Genomic DNA, 18,079 nt, shown 5'->3' on the forward strand with positions numbered 1-18,079 from the left:
GGCATTGAACCCCAATGTTCCTGGGCCTTGAGCATTCCTTAAGTAGGAAGATGTAATGGCCCCTTGACCTCTCTCAAAATAAGATCCCTCCCCAAATAAGGCAAGTTGGGAGTGAGCAGCCTTCACTTCCCCACCCACTTCCATACCCCAAAGGAGACAGACAGCAGCAGGCGGCTTGTGAGAGAGGAGCCTTTAATGAAAGATGAGTTGCAGGCCTGGCCCACTACTCTTGCGCCCTTGTTGGTGGGGAGGGAAAAGTGGGGTGAGGGGGAAGCAGGGTGAAGGGGCAGGTATGGCAGGGTGGAGGCGAAGGGCGCTGCCCACTGGGGCCGTCTGCTCAACTGTTCTCCCAGAAGAAGTTGTTACAGGCCACTGTGAGGGCAGCCACCAGCACCACATACTCCTGGAAGTCCACCTCTCCATCTCCATTCTCATCTAACTCCTTCATCACCTTGTCCACAGCATCCGCATCCTTCTGGGCCTGTGGAGGGAGGAGATGGAGAGGTAGGCGTATAGGGAAATGAACAGCACTGAGTCAGGGGCATGGGGGCTGGTTGATTGGGGAGAAGGAGGCAGAGATGAGCAAGAGAGAGAACTACTTCTAATTATGGGACTCTCGCTGCTGTCCTCAAAACTAACAAAATACTTATGGCTTCCTGTTGCCTACAGAATGAGCTCCTTGACAAGGCAGAATAATAAAAACAATTACCATATGTTGAGTGCCTACAATGTGAGAAGCACTACACTAGGAGCTTTACAAGCACTGTCTCATTTAATTCTAGCACAAATAGTATGAAGTAGCTTTCATTAGTCCCATTCCAGAGAAGAAACAAATTGACAGTCGACGGTTAAGGAACATGCCCAAAGTCACACAGCTATTAAGTGGCAGCACCAGAATTTGAACCCAGGTCTCATATAAAATCTCAAAGCTGGTACACTTTCTACTGGCTTCTCTTTTGCATCCTTCAGTCCAGTCAAAACTACCGAGCACGCTCCATCTGCTTTCTCACACGCTCTTGTTCAGATACTATACCTCCTCCTAAAATGTCTACATTTACCCTAATGATCTTCCAGGGGCCTGAGTGCCACCTCTTTGGAGAAGCCGTCCACTTCAGTCAGGTTAATATTCTCCCATAATCCTTTCTGGCACCTCTGTTAAGGCCCCGGGTGCTTCCTGGTGTTCAAGGTTTACTTTCAAGTGTCAGTCCTTCCCTGCTAGACGGTGTGTTTTGTTATTGATGCATCTACACAAGGCCTAGCCCTTAGCAGGTGACAGTAAATCAGGGCATTTTGACTTGAACCCAGAAGAGTAGGGGAGCCTGGGAGAGGAAGGAGATGGTTGGGCTGAGCTGGGGTGGGATGGGGAGGTGGCAGGGAGGTGCCCACTCTGTTCCCCCACCCCTCGCCCACTCCACCCTGTACCCCCACCCTGTGCTCACGTCCAGGAAGCCGGAGAGCTCCGTCTGCAGCAGCTCTTTCAGCTCCTTCTTGCTCAGCTTGTACTTGTCCCCCTCCTTGCCCGAGTGGGCGTGGAACACATTGATGAGAGTCTCCATTGCCGTCTCCAGCTCAGAGCCCATCTTGTAGCTCACCTACCCACGTCCCACCATGGAAGTGAGCTGGGGACCGTGCCTGGGGTAGCTGGGGTTGGGGTAGGGGCCCACAGCTCAAAGAGCCATGAGATCGAAGCCCCACCACAACCGATCAGACCTAAGTCTAGCCTCATTCTCTGTGCCCTTCAGTCCACACCCCAGCCAGAGGGACTCAGGGCTTTGGGCATGGAGGTAGAACAGCCGGAACTGGGCTGGCTCTAGAGGCCTGCAGTGGACTTCGCAGTTGCTCCCGGCTGCCGGCACACTGAGGAGGGTGGGGCAGGCAGGTAGGGGTGGTCACAGGACCCGGCCTGGCTTCCTCTGGCTCTATTTTTACCCTGGACTTGCCTGCCCAGCACGGCCAAGATCTGCTGTTGGGGATGGTGGGCTGGGCTCCCCTGTATAGCCTTGACTCTGCTGCCCACCCCGAGCAAGGAGTCAATCTGGTGCCCTTAGTTGGCCTGGTGGATAGGGTGGCAGTCTGAGTGGGTGGCCCAAGGTTCATGGGGATGGGGGCGTCTCACTGCCTCTGAGTTTCTTGTTAGCAGACTGGGGGCGTCTCTCGGTCCTTCTACACTGTTCTCTCCTGAACATGTCACTTTGGCTTCCCTCTGTTACCTCTAGTTTGGTTCGTCTTGCTTCTCTGCAGATTCAGCCCTTCTACTGTGTGGTGGTGGGAAAGGAAAGAGGAATGTCTGAGCCTTTTCCTTGGAGCCAGGGCTCCCAGGGAGGGGGAGAGGACACTTGTGGGATCTTGTCCCTGCCACTCCCACCCCCAGGCCCAACTTGGGTGATGTGGGGACATGGCATCAGGGAGAATGGGGCTGGTATGTGTTAGGGGAGATAAAGGCTGAGTGCATGAGGTCCTCTGAATCCAAGGGGCTGGGAGAGAGGAGGGGAAAAATGGAGGGGTCTGTTGAGGAGAGGGGACTGCCAAGCCAGGGGGTCTCTTTCCCTTGGCCTTGGGACGGTTGGCCCCTCCACAGCCTCAGGGGGCAGCTCAGGTGTCTCAGATCAGGTGTCCCCATCCTTCCCCAGACCTGAGGGGCTGGACAATGGGCCCTGATCGGATGACATCCTAGCTCTTCAATGGGGCCCTTGTGAATGTCACCTGAACTCCGGACGTGAGAAGCGGTTGTCACAGAGACACGGGGGAGATGGAACCCAAGCCGGGGCTGATGGAGGGGATAAGCTGGGGGGTGGGTGGGGGGCGGAGGGAGGGGTGCTGGTGGCTCAGTTATCAGCCCCATCCAGGAGAGGCACATAGAGGTTTCCCGGAGACCTCAAGCAGCCTGGGATTTTGCGTAGGGGCCATTCTTGGCAGGGAGGGGGCAGACAGAAAAACAAAGGGAAAGAATGAGAGGAAAGAAGAATGGAGAAACTGGGCCAAGAAAGAGGAGGAGGAGAAAGGGGAGGTCACATGAAGGGACAGTGGGAGTGGGTATAGTACCCTAGTGCCCCCTTCCTGGTATCACATGATTCATGCTCTGCCACCCCCGCCCCCCAACTTCCCTGGGACCTGCGCTCTTGGCAAGGCTGGGTGGGGTGGCAGAGAGACCACGGCTGGCGGGGGGTGGGTGGGCAGAAGGAGCTGGTCCATCTGCTTTCTTATTCTTACACCGCTGGAAGCAAGGCGAGAGCTGGGTCTCCTCCCCAGCACCTGGGAGATGGAGGGAGCCTTGCGGGGGCACGTGAGAGCTCTGTGGGAGGAGGGCCTGGTCTCCTGGAAACTCAGTGGCTGCGTTCCCCACTGGCTTCCTTATTCACTGAGCTCCCAGATCTCCCTCTGACCTTCACTTGCCTCCCCTCACCACCTTCCAAACACTGTCTCCCCCAAATCCCGAGCTCCTCCCCAGACTTTTGGAGCCCTGCTGAAGTCCCCTTTCCACAAGGCTGGCCAGGGCAGGGACCCAGGGCAGATGGGGCAGGATACTCACTGTCAGCCTGGGAGCAGGTTCTGGACAGACAGACGAGGCTGCAAATGTGGCTACCGGAGCTGTGTGGGGAGACCTGTCTTCAGTCGTCCTTCCCCCGCCGACACCCTCCACTGGCTCCACCCCTTCACAGACAGACACCCAGTGGGGCTAGGGGCCAGGAGTGGACAGAGGCGCCCTCTGTCTCCTGGGCTGGAACAGGCTGGCCTGTGTCCTCTTCTCCAGCCTCCCCTGCCTCCCCCCACGCTGGGTCCCAAAAGGCAGGGCCCAGGAGGAAGGGAGGTGGGAAAGGTCCTGGGAAGAAGGAACACTCAGAGGCCTTCTCGGCTCCCCCGGCCTCCCGCAGTACTGGGTATGCTGCTAGGGTAGGAAGAGGTACACGCACCTGGCTGAGGGGCTCAGCGAGGGAACTTCTCAGTGAATAATTTAGTCTTGGTAGTCTCCCCGAGGGGTTTCAGCCTGAGACCCCACTGCGGGATTTCAATCCAGGGTCTCCTCTATCGGGGGCTCGGCCTGTGTCCCCCTCTGTTTGTGGGGTCTCAGTCTGGATCCTCTGTAGGGGTCTAGGGCTGCAGGGTCCTTGGTGGGATCCCATTCTGAGGGGCCCTCTTGTGGTGTTTCTTAGATGGGACCTCTCAGTGCCAAGCTCCCTCAGTTGATTCTTTGAATTTACAGTGGCCTCCCCACGCCCCAACATACATACACCAGATCAGACGGGGCGGGTGTAGTGGGGCAGCAGGCTCCCCGTGTTGGGAGGGATGGGACCCCAGGATGCCTGCTGAATGGAATCTGGCTAGGCAGCTCCAGGCGGGCCCTCCCCCTCACCAAGTGGAGGCTGCGGTGGGCTGCGTTGGGTGGGGCCAGGGTTCCAGGCCTGATTGCTTGGGGTGGGGAGGGCCGGGCGGGAGGCGTGACTGGGCGCGCTCCTCTCTTCAGAATGCACGACGGAAACTTGACACCTCCGGGCTTGGGAGGGGCTCTTTCCTCCCTCCAGGGAAGCTTATAAACCTCAGCCCTAGGGCTCCTGCCTCGCTGCATCCCATCTCCTTGCCCCGGTGAGTCGCAACCCTTACCCCTGGAGGGATCCTGGGGAGCCTTTTTCCGCCCTGGCCTCCCAGGTTCCTACGCTGGAGCCGGCTCAGACTGGGATTCAGGAAATGGCTTCGGGAAATCCAGCAGCAGTCCTTGCAGAGGGCAGGGGGTGGGTGGGAAAAGGGAGGATGATTGGGCATGCCCCCTTGCCCCAGCCGTACCCGTCCCCTCCCTTCCCCGCCGACGCCCCTCCACTCCGGGCGCTGTGAGTGAGTGCCAGTACCAAATCCCTCCTGGGCGCGGGCAGTCAACGGAGCCCCATCCAGGACCTGTTGCTGGGAGACGGGGGTGGGGAGGGCTATGGGGTCCTGGGCTCCGCACTCTGCCCAGCTGCCCCCGAGGGGAGGGGCGAGCGGGACGACAGAGAGGCGGGGTCTGCCCAGACCAAGCCAGCCCTGACCACAGCTGGGCATTTGCCAGACCCCGGCCTCTCTGCTGGGAAGAGCAGCCAGTGTGTGTGTGTGTGTGTGTGTGTGTGTGTGTGGCGGGGCGGGTGCAATGCAGGCGGGTGGAGACCCAGGTCCTTGCACAAACAAGCTTTGGAGACAAACAACCCCATGACCCTTTGAGGCCGGTTAAGCTCCAAGAAAGGACCCTTGGGACTGAACCCCACAGAGGGGCCACCAGACTGAGAGGACTCCAAAGAAGGACCCCAGACTGAAAGCCTGCTCCCAGACAGAGGGGTCTCCAGACTGAGGGACCACCACACACGGGTCCCTGAGACACGGACACTTCAAAAGGACCCCCAGACTGTGAGACCTAGAGAGGAAGGGGTTTCTGGAAGTGAACATTTCTTCCCCCACCTACACTGAGGTACCATTGCCTGGTCCCCTGCCCCAAGCTCCATCCCTGCGTCCCTGTCCCTTCCCTACTTCCCCTTGAGGCCTCCTCCAGGCAGAGGCTTGAGGTGGCGGCGCCAGGGCAGGGGCGCTCTGGCCTGTCCTGACTCTCTCTTCTTCCCCCTCCTGCAGGTCAGCCCTGTGAGGACATCAGCTCCAGCCCCAGGGTCCTAATGGCAGCCGAACCACTGACTGAGCTGGAGGCGGCCATTGAGACTGTGGTCACCACCTTCTTCACCTTTGCAGGGCAGGAGGGCCGGAAGGGCAGCCTCAGCATCAATGAGTTTAAGGAACTGGTCACTCAGCAGTTGCCTCACCTGCTCAAGGTAGGTGGGGGTCTCTGGGTGTGAGGTTTTGGGAGCCAGTGGCTGTGGGACCCTGTGTATATGAGGAGATATTACTGAGCATGATAAGGTGACCACAGGTGTACTGTGGAGGAGGGTGTGATGACTGCACATGTAAATGGTTCTGGGCGTTCTTGCCTGGTGTGTGTATAGTTAGGTAATATTATGTCTGTGTGAATGCGAGTGTTGTATTGGGCTTTGTGCTCCCATCAGATGATGCTGCTGGGTTCTCGTGGTGTCTCTCTGTGCCTCTCTGGTCTCATTTCCCCAGCACAGGACTGGACCCAGAGCTGGCTTCCAGGAGATTCATAGGCCATCAGAGCTAGAAGGAGGCCGAGAGAAAACACGGTCCAAATTCCTCACTTCACGTATACAGAAACCGAGGCCCAGCTATGGGAAAGGGTTTGTCAAAAATCAAAACACAGCCAAATTAATGGAGTCATAGAATCTCAGTATAGGAGGTGCCTGTAAGTGGTCTGTGATTATTCCCCACCCGCTCTGGGAATCCCCTCAATAATGCAACTGACAGGATTATTCTTTCTCTCCTGTTCACAGGATGGAGTAGGGATTTACATTTCATCCGCTCTGGGTTGGCACATCATCCCAGGCTGTTAACAGTTTCTTTTACATCCTTTCTAAAAATTCAAAGGCACATAAAAGTGTGTGAACATGGATTAAAAAAAAAAATGACACAAACTAGTCTCTGAAATTCATAGTCTATCATTTGCAATATCTCCTACATCCTTAGACTTTTCCCTTCCTCTTCTCACAGGAAACTTCAGGCTCTGCCCTGAAAGTACAGCACTCCCTGTAGCCTTGTCAAATAATGACTGGTTTTTCTTCCAAATCCGACTCCCTCTGGGCCTGGAAATGCAGATAGTGACCCCTTTGCTTTTCATTGCAACTTCCAGATCTTAGTTTCTTCTTTTTTTTTTGGCTGCACCCGTGCAGCTTGTGAGATTTTAGTTCCCCGACCAGGGGTTAAAACCCGGGCCCTCAGCAGTGAGAGCGCACAGTCCTAACCACTGGACTGCCAGGGAATTCCCACTTCTCCTTCCTAAGACACCCAACTCCTTGGAAGCTCGTATGTACCACGTGCCACCCTTCTAATCGCACACCTTATAGCGCTTCAGCTTCTGGCCTTTACTGTTTTTCTTCTCATCACTGCCACTGTCATTACCTTCAGTATCCACACAGGCAACTTATTCAACACCTGGGCCTTTCAGTTTCTTTTTTTTTTGGCTGCGCTGCGCGGCGTGTGGAATCTTAGTTCCCAGACAAGGGATCGAACCCACGCCCACTGCATTGGGAGCACGGCATCGTAACCACTGGACCACCATGGAAGTCCCTGGGCCTTTCAATGTCTTCAACTCCTTACTTTCAAAGGTTCTGTCTTCCTGCACCTCAGCATCCCTGCCCCTCCACTCTGCTGCCCTGTCCATTCTTTAGGTCTTGTCATTACCAATGCGCCATCTCCAAAATCTCAATTTCAGGCCTCTCTTTCTCTGACTACCGCCTCCTGTCATTCCAGTTCTATTCCTCTATCTAGTTCCTCCACTCCACGACTTCCTGACTCCACTGGGAACTTCAGTCTCTTGACCCTATCACTTTTTCATCTTCCATCACCATCCCTCGAGACCTCATTTCCCTTCTTACTCAGCTGGGTTCTAAGGCTCACCACTATAATCACTTGCTCAACTCCCTTGATTCTCTTTCTCTCTGTCCTAGTTATTTGGCAAAATCCCAACCCAGGTTAAATCCAACATTTCAGCTTCATTAGCTTGTTGGTGAAACCCACCGTTCTGTGTCTGCGCTTGTACAGCTGAATCTGGCTAGAGAAAAATGCACTGCCATGTTGTTGATTTGTCTCACTTTAAATCTATAACCACAGCCCCCAATAGGACCCTTAGCAATACCTGGAAATTCTTCTACATTTCCCTATTAATTCATTTACCAGCTCTTTCAGGTGATTATTTCACAACTTTTCCTTTCTCCTTAAACTCCAGTACCTCTTTTCATAGTCTCCCTCTCACTGAGAAAAATAAAAGCCATCGGGAAACTTCTATGTGCTTCCTCCCCCAAAACTACCAACCGATCAGCACATTTCCTGCCTTCCTTCCTGTTAACACGAATGATCTGTCTCTGCTGCTAAGGCCAGCCCCTCCACTGGTGCACTAAATCCCATCCCTTCTCACCTACTTAAAGACGTTACTCTTTCAATTCTTCCTCCTTTTTTTCTTAAAATTAATTAATTAATTAAATTTATTTTGGCTGCATTGGGTCCTCGTAGCTGAGCACGGGCTTTCTCTAGTTGCGCAGAGCAGGGGCTACTCCTCGTGGTGGTGTGCAGGCATCTCATTGCGGTGGCTTCTCTTGTTGTGGAGCACGGGCTCTAGGCGCGTGGGCTTCAGTAGTTGTGGCATGCAGGCTCAGCAGTTGTGGCTCGCGGCTCTAGAGCGCAGGCTCAGTAGTTGTGGCGCACGGGCTTAGTTGCTCCACGGCATGTGGGGTCTTCCCAGCCCAGGGCTCAAACCCGTGTCCCCTGCATTGTCAGGCGGATTCTTAACCACTGAGCCACCAGGGAAGCCCTCAATTCTTCCTCTTCTCTCTTGCATCATCAAAATTTCTGTCTCTACTAGGTTGTTCTGATCAGTTTACAAATATGCTGTACTATCTCCCGTCTTAAAAGAAAACCTCCCTTGACCCTATAATTCCCTCCAGCTATGCCTTACATCTCTGTTCCCCTTTGTAGTAAAACTCCTCAAAAGCAGTGAGAGTTATTTATACTCTCCACTTTATGCTGTCTCTACTTTTCCTCTCCTGGTTCAGAATGCTCATACCCCAGGTATCTGCTAGGCTTATTCCTCGTTTGACAGATTTCTGCTCAGATGGCAAATCCTCAGCATGACCTTCCTTCACCACTGAGTACAGAGATCACCTCCTTGTGTTCTGTTCCTTTACCTTGGGCTATTTTCTTTCAGAACACTTCCTTCACAACTTAGCTTCCATTATACAATTTTACGTTACCAAGAAGTAACATATAATTTTCTTCCTTTCCATGTAGGAAACATTCTTGTTCTATAAAGGAAAGGAATCTGCTCACTGTTTTATCCCCAGCACTTAGTGTCTGACTCCTAGTTAGGTGCTCAATAAAATACTGAGAGAGGGCTTCCCTGGTCGCGCAGTGGTTGAGAGTCCGCCTGCCAATGCAGGGGACATGGGTTCGTGCCCCGGTCCGGGAAGATCCCACATGCCGCGGAGTGGCTGGGCCTGTGAGCCATGGCCGCTGAGCCTGCGCATCCGGAGCCTGTGCTCCGCAACGGGACAGGCCACAACAGTGAGAGGCCCGCGTACCGCAAAAAAAAAAAAAAAAAAATACTGAGGGAATAAGTGAGATAGTAAAAAAGTTTAAAAGAAGTAAAAATTGTTGAGTGAGTGAATGAATAAATGCATCTTACCTACGGTTCTACAAATAGCTTTTTAAAAATGTAACAATGCATATAGGCTGTTTTCCCAGTTTAAAAGATGATGTACTGTATTCTAATATGTAGCTTAACACAAATTTATGTAGTCAATCCTCTATTGATGAACATTTCCCTTGTGTTCACTTTTCCCTTTTGCAAACGTTGTTTATATTGATATATCTTTACATACTAAAGGGAAAATATTTATAGAGTAAATGTCTGGCAGTATAAATATTAGGTCAAAAGGTTTGTTCTTAATTTTTATGGATATTATTAATTTGCCTCCCAACAAGTTTGCACTTGTTTTCATGGCCAACAGCAATGCACGCGACTGCCTGTTTCCCACATCCTTGCCCCAAATGGGTCTAACTGAGAGTTTATTTTTTAATTTAATTTTATTTTTATAAATTTATTTATTTATTTAATTTTTGGCTGCATTGGTTCTTCTTGCTGGGCGCAGGCTTTCTCTAGTTGCAGCGAGCAGGGGCTACTCTTTGTTGCAGTGCGCGGGCTTCTCATTGCGGTGGCTTCTCTTGGAGCACGGGCTCTAGGCGCGCGGGCATCAGTAGTTGTGGCCCGTGGGCTCGGTAGTTGTGGCTCGCGGGCTCTAGAGCGCAGGCTCAGTAGTTGTGGCACACATGGCATGTGGGATCTTCCCTGACCGGGGCTCGAACCCGCGCCCCCTGCATTGGCAGGCGGATTCTTAACCACTGCACCACCAGGGAAACCCTTACTGAGCTTTTAAATTTTGCCAATCTAATATGTGGAAATGGTGTCTTGTTCTGATTTACACTTCTTTAATTCTGAGTGAAATAGAACTTTAAAAAATATTTTTGATAGGCATATATATTGCCTTTTCTGTGAACTGCTTCTTTTATCAAAGTGTTTTTCTTTTCATATTGATTTATTATAGCTCTTTATAAATAAAGAAAATAACCTTTGTCTATTATGTGCATCGCAAACATTTCCCCCTAATTTGCCTTTTCGTCCTTTGAGTTTGTTTTTGGTCTTTTTTGCCATACAGAATATAAAAAATTTTTATGTAGTCAAATCTGTCAAACTTTTCCTGAATGGCTTCTGTGTTTTATGCCATGTTTAGAAAGGTCTTCCTCAGTTTAACTTATTAAAAAAACTCCCAGGGCTTCCCTGGTGGCGCAGCGGTTGGGAGTCTGCCTGCTGATGCAGGGGACACGGGTTCGTGCGCCGGTCCGGGAGGATCCCACATGCCGCGGAGTGGCTGGGCCCGTGAGCCATGGCCGCTGAGCCTGCGCGTCCGGAGCCTGTGCTCCGCAGTGGGAGAGGCCCGCATACCACAAAAAAAAAAACAAAAAACAAAAAACAAAAAACAAAAAAAAAACTCCCAGACTTTATTTTATTATTAAAATTTTCTTACTGATGTTAAATACCCCACTTATTATTTATTCAATTCCCATGTATATTTTGGGGCTCTTTATTCTGTTTCATTGATCTGTTTATTATTTAGAAACATTCTCATTTAATTACTGTGGTTTTAAAATATGCTTTGATAACCTGTAGGGTTGGTTCTCCCTCATTATTGTTTTTTTTTTCAGAATTTTACCAGTAGATCCCACATGTTGATTTTTCAAGAAGAATTTTAGTAACATTTAATCATATTAAAAAGAATCCTGTAAATATTTTAATTGGGATTATATAAAAATGTTATTTTAGGGAAAATTGACATCTTTACACTATTGAATCTTCCTCTGTAAAAAAAAGTATGTTTTTCTATTTATTCTTGTTTTCTTTCATATCCTTCAGTTCAGTTTTCTTCACAAAAGCTTAATAGAGTCCTACATTTTTTCCTGAGTGCTTTATTTTATTTTTTACTATTTTAAGTGGGATCTTTCATATTATATTTTCAAACTGGTATTTGTTTTTGTGTATTAATATTGTCACCTGATACTTTATCATTTCTAATAGTTTTTTGGGGGAAGAAATACAGATTAGTGGGTAAGAGCATAAGCTCTGAGTCAGACAATCTAGGTTCAAATGCAGGGTCTAGCTTGTCATCCCGGGTTAGTTATTTAATCTTTCTGAGCCTTCATTTCTCATCTGTGAAATGGACTCATAGTAATACTGTTCTTGTTGGATTGGTCTTGCATTTATTCAGTCAGTATTTATTGAGTGCCTACTACGTTCTGTGCTGACACTGTCCTAGGCTTTGGGTTATAGTGGTGAACAAGCCTCCGCTATGTGCCAGACATTCTCCCAGGCACTGGCATTATGGTGGTGAACAAGACGGACAAGGTCCCTGTGCTCAGGAGACTTTCATCCTAGCAGATTATGAAGATTAAATGATGCAAAGCATGTAGGGTGTTCAGCATATGCTCAGAACGGTCAGCACTATTAAGTGCTTACACTTGTTGAAATGTTAACCTTTATCACTCTTTCGTTTTTTTCTAGGTATACAATTATATAATTGCTAATATAAGAGGTGAATTTGCATCTTCTTTCCCAACAATTTTACCTTTTATTTCTTTCTCTTGACTAATTGTATGTTTTCCCCCTCCATCTGTGTGTTACACTGGGCATCGTTGCCTTCCCCTGGCAATGCTTATAGTATTTTATAAATAAGTGTGATTGTAGCTTTAAAAAACGTCTCGTTTAGCTCTTCTATAAATTAGCTTTGTGCCATCTATAGGTTTGGCAAGCCTTCTCTGCCTTCCTCCAAATGTTGATTCAAATGTTTAGCATGAGCTCCTCCTGAGGCACCCTTGTCTGGTTTGACATGGATCCGTTGTTCAACAGTCAACTTCCTGGTTGTGGTTACTTACCTGGCAACCCATCCTTTGATCACGATGGTCCACCTTAGAATATCCTTAGATTTCACAGGTCTGCTGGGAGAGACTTTGCCAAGGGCCCCCTGGGAAACCACATACCTTGTGTCCTCGCCATTCCTCTGGTCTACCAGGCTAGTGACCCAACTGGAAGAATGAGAAGACACTAGGATTATGCAAATGGGCAGCCAAGTGCTGTGAGCTTCTCCAGCTTTCTGTAAAGGAGGAGTGTGGCCTGAGAAGACTCTGTGGGTGGTCAGAGTGAGTCAATGCCTACAAGGGCTCCCCGAGTGTCTTTGGGCTTATCCCAGGGCTGGCACAGCGGCATGCTGGAGCCCACCCGTACCTGCCGTTGAAGGCCCGTTGTGTGCAGCTCTTCCCCTCTCTGCGTTCAGTGACATCATGTTTATGGTTCATGATCCGCCATGGTGGGTATATTTAGACCACAGCAAACACTATAACCAGGCTCCCCACTTCCCTCCTCTGCTTCCTCCTGGAGTTGGGCACCTGGGCGGTGCTGTGTTGGGGCTGCAGCTTCGTCCTGAAGGTTTGGGGCAGATCCTAGTGCTCTCTGAGGGAAGGGAGTGGCGACTGGCAATTCTTCCCTCCCTGTGTCAGAACCCTCGTTTCTAACCCCACTCTTCCCTGTGGTGTCTCCTCAGGATGTGGGCTCCTTAGAGGAGAAGATGAAGAGCTTGGATGTGAATCAGGACTCAGAGCTCAAGTTCAACGAGTACTGGAGACTGATTGGGGAGCTGGCCAAGGAGATCAGGAAGGAGAAGGCCCTGCAGATCCAAAAGAAGTAAAGCCGGCTGGCCGGGATGGGGGTGGGCATGGCAGGGCTGGGCAGTACCCCACTCCCCACAAATAAAGCTTTCTCCTTGAAACAAAGATGTTTCTTACTCACACCCACCCTGATGATTTCTTCTCTTGAGACTAGGGGGTGGGAAAGCTCTGTCCCCACCTGAGGTTGGGTCCAAAAATTACGAGCTCCTTGAAGACCAGGAATGTTATTCATCTTCAGATACTCCGCAGCATCAGATCTTGTACAGGATAGGTGCTCAATAAATACATGGTTGATGAATGAATATCTGAAAGGTAGAGACAGATCTCTGGGGCAGGTGAGGTGACTCATATCCCACCAGGTCTCAGGGGCTTGGTCTTGGTTCCCACTTTCTTATTCCTGGGGTTTGTGTCATTGGATGGTAATGATAGCAGTGAACATGTGTTGAGGGCTTGCTCTGTGCCAGGAACAGGGCTGAACATTTTCTTGTATTATTTTAGTTAATGCTCACAGCCTGTTGAGGTAGGTACTGTTTTTAAGTCTTGTATTAAAGATGAGGAAACAAATTTTAGAGAGGTTAAGTCACAAAGACAAGAATAGGTAGAACTGGGTTGAAATTCCAGAGCCTCTGTAATGAACCAGGATCCTCTCTGGATGGGTGCTTGGGAACCCTGGACCCTCCTCTCCTCCCTCCTACCATGGCAGGGGTGAAGCAGAAGGATGAACACAGGGTTCTGGTTCGAGGACTGGGGTGAGGGTGGCGGTCGTGCTGCAGGAAGCAGAACTTTAGGGCATCCAAGTGCTGCTCTCCCCATCCTTCTTGGCTAGAGGGGCATGTGGTTTGAACTGTCTGCCACCAGAGGGAGCAGGGGTGGGGCAGCCCAGCAGGCACTGCCTTCCAAGGACTGTCACTGCCTTACTGTCAGGTGTCCATCATTTGAGGCAGCTATGAGTCCAGAGGAACATTTAGGCTGAGACAAGCTCCCCATCACACACTATGAAAGGGTCCTAGATTGAGACCTTCCATCTAAGGGCCCCTGGACTGAGAGACCTCAGAGGGACTGCCAGGCTGGGACTCTGAGGGTCCATTTGAGACATTCCAGAGGGGCTCCCTCACAGTGAGAGACTGAGACATTCCAGAGGGACCCCCAGACTGAGACATTAGAGACCTCCGTCTTGGAGAAACCCTGAAATCGAGATAGCCTCGGAGGTGTCCCCAGATTGAGACACTTACAGACACCCCAGTGGAGGCCAAAAGTACATAGGAGCCCTAGAAGGAGACCCGCGGAAGGGCACTGGGAGGTATGCTTTGATCTCAGAGTTTAGGAAAGGAGTCTAGGAACTCTGGCTCTCAGCACTGCCCCCTTCTTTCCTGACCCACACAGACTCCCCTGCCTTCTCCCTTTCACTTCCCTCATCAGGTGGGGAAGGCCACTAGGGTTGGGCTGAGTTCCCCCCAGACCTACAGTCCAGGATCCCTGGGATGTTATCCCAGGTGCTGGATTGGGCGGGGCGGGGATGGCGGTTTGCTGTGGAGTCTCTGGGTTAGGGAAGGCATGGGATTCTGAGGGAGGGAGGAGCAGGTAGCCCAACCAGTTTGGAGAGGTTGTTAGCTGACAGATAACCCATCTGGGCCTCCCATACGTGCATGCTGGCTGCGGGGAGCTGAAAGGACATCAGGACAACACTCAGTCTTCCCCCTTCACCAGGCTACCCTTCTCTGGCTCCTTCCTCCAGACCCAAATTTCTGCCATTAGGACTCGGCAAGGCTGGGCAGGCTTGAGTGTCACTATCTAAATCGGTCTTGAGGGGAGGAATGTGTGTGTGTGACACATTAAAGTACTTCAACCCACGTGTCCCTCATTCCTTCAAGGCCACAAAACCCGCCTTGACCAGCCTCTGCTTCTCCTTCTTTCCTGGTGACTGACTCAGAGCCCCCTCAGAACCCTTTCCTGTCCTACATTTCCTCCAGGCCTTTCCTCCCAGGCTCCACGCCACAGCGTTTCCAAGTCCTCCCCCACCCCCGCCCCACCCCCCACCCCCAGCTTCCCCTCCCTATCTTCCCTGGACTCTGCCTGCTGGTATGGGGCCAGGGGCATCCCAGACCCAGCTCTCCATGGTTCCCTCCTCGTGGCCCGGGTGCGGGGCGGGCTCTCGGAGCTGCGGCCAATGGAGGTGGGGCCCCCGCTGGGCTGGCTCACAGCCCAGGCGGCTGCAGGAGCAGGGCTGGCTTCGGGATGAGGCCCAGCCCCCTGCCTCCCCTCCCTTCCCCCAGGTATAAGAGCTGAGCTCAGGTGCACTGGCTCTTCCAGTCCTGTCTCAGCGGCTGCCGGCAGGTAAGGAGTCCCAGGGCTTTTCACCCAAAATGGGCTGTCCCCGGTCCAGAGGGCATGCTTAACCTATCCTACCCTAGTCTGCCAGGGGAGGGTCTGGGGGACCAGGCCCTGGAGGCTGGTGTGTGTGTGTGTGTGTGTGTGTGTGTGTGTGTGTGTGTGTGTGTGTGTGTGTGTGTGTGTGTGTGTGTGTATGGAACAGGGGTGGGGGGTTGGAAGGGATGGGAGGAAGGAGGCTAAGGTGAGGCTCAAGGGATTCCCTCTAAATAGGTTGGCTTGGGGGCTGTGACCTTAGCTCCGGGAGCCTGGGCAGGGACGGGGCTTGTGTGGAGTTGGCTCTGACCCCCTGGGTGAGGCACAGAATATCTGGGGTGCAGCCAAAAGGGATAGTTGAGAAAGAAATGCTGAGTTCTCTCCTTAGCTCAGCCTCCCCCCTCCTCTGAGCAGATCATGAGACATCAGCTCCTCTGGGGCCGGCTGTAGGACGACAACACTCTCAGCAAAGGACCAAGCACCATGGGACAGTGTGGGTCAGCCAACGTGCAGGTGGGCCCATTCATTCCTGGCCTTTCTGTTCCCACTCTCCCCTCCATCACCCTGATCGTCTATGTCCCTCACTGACTTCTGCCCCCTCACCTTGGCCTTGCTCTGTACTCCAGACCCTGCCTTTGAGACCTGAACCCTCTCTGGTGCCTACATAGGGTGATGCAGATGAGCCCTCCCTGGAAGAGGATGCCTGGGTCTCATGTTGGGACCTGCCCTGCCTGGAGGCTGGGGGGAGGTGGGGAGGAAGCCTTGCCCGACACATGGCTCAGGGCAGAGGACAGTGGGGGCAAAGGGGCTGGATGCTGGGCTTTGGAGCGGGCGAGGGCCCACGTTCCTGCCAGCTGTCTTCTGCCCTGTTGGCTCTGCCGGGCTCCTGGGGAAACAGGGTGTCATAGGATGGGTGGGACCTCTGCAACATGGGCCATGTCCCTTGCCCTCAGGGTGCCCAGGAATTCAGTGACGTGGAGAGGGCCATCGAGACCCTGATCAAGAACTTCCACCAGTATTCGGTGGAGGGTGGGAAGGAGACGCTGACCCCCTCCGAGCTACGGGACCTGGTCACCCAGCAGCTGCCCCACCTCATGCCGGTACTGAGGGAGTGGACCCCGCCCCAGACAGTACCCTGACTTCCCAAGCAAGTACTCCAAGACCCCACCCACACTGCCAAGGCCCCTGGCGCTGGCAAACCCCAGCCCTTCCCCTTGTCAGTGCCAGGTAGGCTCAGGACCTGCTTTCTGCCCCTGGGTAGGGCGGAGTGGGAAGATTGGAAGGTGCTGCCTGGCTGAGCTGTGGTGTCTTCCCTCCTTTCAGAACAACTGTGGGCTGGAAGAGAAAATTGCCAACTTGGGCAGCTGTAAAGACTCTAAACTGGAGTTCGGGACTTTCTGGGAGCTGATTGGAGAAGCAGCCAAGAGTGTGAAGCTGGAGAGCCCTGTCCGGGGGAGTTGAAAACCTTCCCCTGGAATTCGGCGGCGGGGGGATATTGGGGAAAGGGGGCCTCCAGAGCCTGGGGGGCCTGGAAATAAAACTCCTCTCTCCACCACCCCCGCACTATTCCCCAGCCCCACCTGTCTCACCTCTGCAACATTCAGGTTCATTATGGCCCTTCCTGGGGCCTCTGTGTACTTCATCCCTGGGAGCTCCGTGGGGCTAATGGGTCCAGGGGTCCCCACCTGGGGGAGGCTCAGGGGGTGGCTGGGGCCAGGGATGTAATGGAGGGCTGCTGGAGGGTTGAGGATGCTGTAAGGGCCAAGTCATTTAGTAGTGGTAGAAGGGCAGAGAGGAGCTGAGCTATGGGAACTGATTTGAAGGGGGTGGAAGGAGGAATGGATATTCGGTACTAAAAAGGGCCTCTACGAACCTACCCCTCCTAATCTCTTCCCCAACCCCAACCGTCTGTCCAGTGCTGTCCCTCCCTGCCCCCAGCTCTGCCCCAGCCTCCTCTCAGGACCCTGTCTCCCTGGCTTAGGGCAGGGGAAGAGACAGAGCAGGTTGGGGGAGAGGCTGAGGAGGGTGGGTTTTGGGAGTGAGAGGACCAGCTGGGTGCTTGGGCATTTACAGAATGATGGTTGTTTTGTATCATTTGATTAATAAAGAAGATGGAAAAAATGAAAGACATTGTCTTGACTGAACTCCATCCCCACCCCAAGTGTCCGTGGGTGAGGAGGTGTTGGGGTGAATGGCAGAGTCATTGGGTGGCACGGTACCTGTGGGACTGCAGTGGTCGGCAGTGGAGGCAAATAGGGGCCTCACTTTCCCCCGTGGATTTGGGTTGAGGATGGCAAAAGGCCTAAAAGGTGGGAGACCTGGTTCTCTCTGAGGGACAGGCTGTACTTTGCCAGTGACCTGGCCCTCTGACGGGAGAGGAGGGCATGTGTGCACATGTGGGGAGAAGAATATGAACCCAGGTGAGCCTGGCTGACTGGTAGCAGGGGAAATGTGAGGCCGAGAAACAGGCTGACCAACCTGGGTTTGAATCCCAGCTCTGCCACGTACTATCTTTGGAACTTGGGGCGTATTCTCAGAGTATCAGTTTCCTCATCTGTAAAATGGGGATGGGACACAAGATGTAAAGTACTTAGCAGAGAGCCTGACACAGAGTGAGAGGCCAGTGAGCAGAAGTCACTGGAGTGGGGGTGATGGGTCACTTCTGGCGTCAGCTGTTGCCTCTGGGACATCAAACTGGCCAATTTCCTTGGGTATCTTGGAGAAGGGGTGGAGGGGTGTTTCCAGAGGAATCCTCTGCTGCACACAGAGGTCCTAGGGACGGGTGCACTGGAGGTGGAAGGCAAGGAACCACGCTCTGGGCCCTTTTAACTGTAGCCCACGGAAATCCCAACAGCAAGGAGATTTA

At 52.4% G+C, this 18,079-nt stretch overlaps 3 protein-coding genes and 1 long non-coding RNA gene across 6 annotated transcripts; 2 read left to right on the plus strand and 2 right to left on the minus strand.

Moving 5' to 3' along the window:
* Positions 1 to 175: 175 nt before the first annotated feature.
* On the minus strand, positions 176 to 4,711 carry S100A1 (S100 calcium binding protein A1). 2 transcript variants are annotated; one of them, XM_004284708.3, is made up of 4 exons: positions 4,600 to 4,711; positions 3,530 to 3,588; positions 1,440 to 1,592; positions 176 to 481 (listed from the first exon to the last, which is right to left on the minus strand). In XM_004284708.3, the coding sequence occupies exons 3-4, from the start codon at positions 1,578 to 1,580 to the stop codon at positions 338 to 340; spliced, it is 285 nt and encodes a 94-aa protein (XP_004284756.1). In that variant the 5' UTR covers positions 1,581 to 1,592; positions 3,530 to 3,588; positions 4,600 to 4,711; the 3' UTR covers positions 176 to 337. The 2 variants fall into 2 exon arrangements, with proteins under 2 accessions (XP_004284756.1, XP_049551491.1); XM_049695534.1 differs by lacking the exon at positions 4,600 to 4,711 and having other exon boundaries at positions 3,530 to 3,799.
* On the plus strand, positions 4,430 to 12,954 carry S100A13 (S100 calcium binding protein A13). 2 transcript variants are annotated; one of them, XM_004284709.3, is made up of 3 exons: positions 4,430 to 4,581; positions 5,590 to 5,783; positions 12,726 to 12,954. In XM_004284709.3, exons 2-3 carry the CDS (start codon positions 5,631 to 5,633, stop codon positions 12,867 to 12,869), a joined length of 297 nt encoding a protein of 98 aa, XP_004284757.1. In that variant the 5' UTR covers positions 4,430 to 4,581; positions 5,590 to 5,630; the 3' UTR covers positions 12,870 to 12,954. The 2 variants fall into 2 exon arrangements, with proteins under 2 accessions (XP_004284757.1, XP_033270485.1); XM_033414594.2 differs by lacking the exon at positions 4,430 to 4,581 and adding an exon at positions 5,141 to 5,431.
* On the minus strand, positions 10,296 to 10,763 carry LOC125960831 (uncharacterized). Its single transcript, XR_007470952.1, has 2 exons — positions 10,632 to 10,763; positions 10,296 to 10,406 (listed from the first exon to the last, which is right to left on the minus strand). It is a non-coding gene; the product is annotated as an uncharacterized LOC125960831 (long non-coding RNA).
* Positions 12,955 to 15,141: 2,187 nt separating the features above from the next.
* S100A14 (S100 calcium binding protein A14) lies at positions 15,142 to 17,339 on the plus strand. The gene is made up of 4 exons (XM_033414720.2): positions 15,142 to 15,183; positions 15,628 to 15,726; positions 16,167 to 16,313; positions 16,537 to 17,339. The coding sequence occupies exons 2-4, from the start codon at positions 15,697 to 15,699 to the stop codon at positions 16,672 to 16,674; spliced, it is 315 nt and encodes a 104-aa protein (XP_033270611.1). The 5' UTR covers positions 15,142 to 15,183; positions 15,628 to 15,696; the 3' UTR covers positions 16,675 to 17,339.
* Positions 17,340 to 18,079: the final 740 nt, after the last annotated feature.

The sequence above is a fragment of the Orcinus orca genome, chromosome 1, assembly GCF_937001465.1.
Source record: "Orcinus orca chromosome 1, mOrcOrc1.1, whole genome shotgun sequence".
Lineage (NCBI taxonomy): Eukaryota > Metazoa > Chordata > Mammalia > Artiodactyla > Delphinidae > Orcinus > Orcinus orca.

What these genes read in the sequence shown, in the direction of transcription:
- S100A13 (XM_004284709.3), top strand. Translation starts at nt 5,631, where the DNA reads ATGGCAGCCGAACCACTGACTGAGCTGGAGGCGGCCATTGAGACTGTG. An exon ending in AGTTGCCTCACCTGCTCAAG is followed by an intron (nt 5,784 to 12,725) that starts GTAGGTGGGGGT and finishes GTGTCTCCTCAG; the next exon opens with GATGTGGGCTCCTTAGAGGA.
- S100A14 (XM_033414720.2), top strand. Translation starts at nt 15,697, where the DNA reads ATGGGACAGTGTGGGTCAGCCAACGTGCAG. An exon ending in GTGGGTCAGCCAACGTGCAG is followed by an intron (nt 15,727 to 16,166) that starts GTGGGCCCATTC and finishes CCTTGCCCTCAG; the next exon opens with GGTGCCCAGGAATTCAGTGA. An exon ending in AGCTGCCCCACCTCATGCCG is followed by an intron (nt 16,314 to 16,536) that starts GTACTGAGGGAG and finishes CCCTCCTTTCAG; the next exon opens with AACAACTGTGGGCTGGAAGA.
- S100A1 (XM_004284708.3), bottom strand. Translation starts at nt 1,580, where the DNA reads ATGGGCTCTGAGCTGGAGACGGCAATGGAGACTCTCATCAATGTGTTC. An exon ending in AGCTCTCCGGCTTCCTGGAC is followed by an intron (nt 482 to 1,439) that starts GTGAGCACAGGG and finishes CTCCCTCCACAG; the next exon opens with GCCCAGAAGGATGCGGATGC.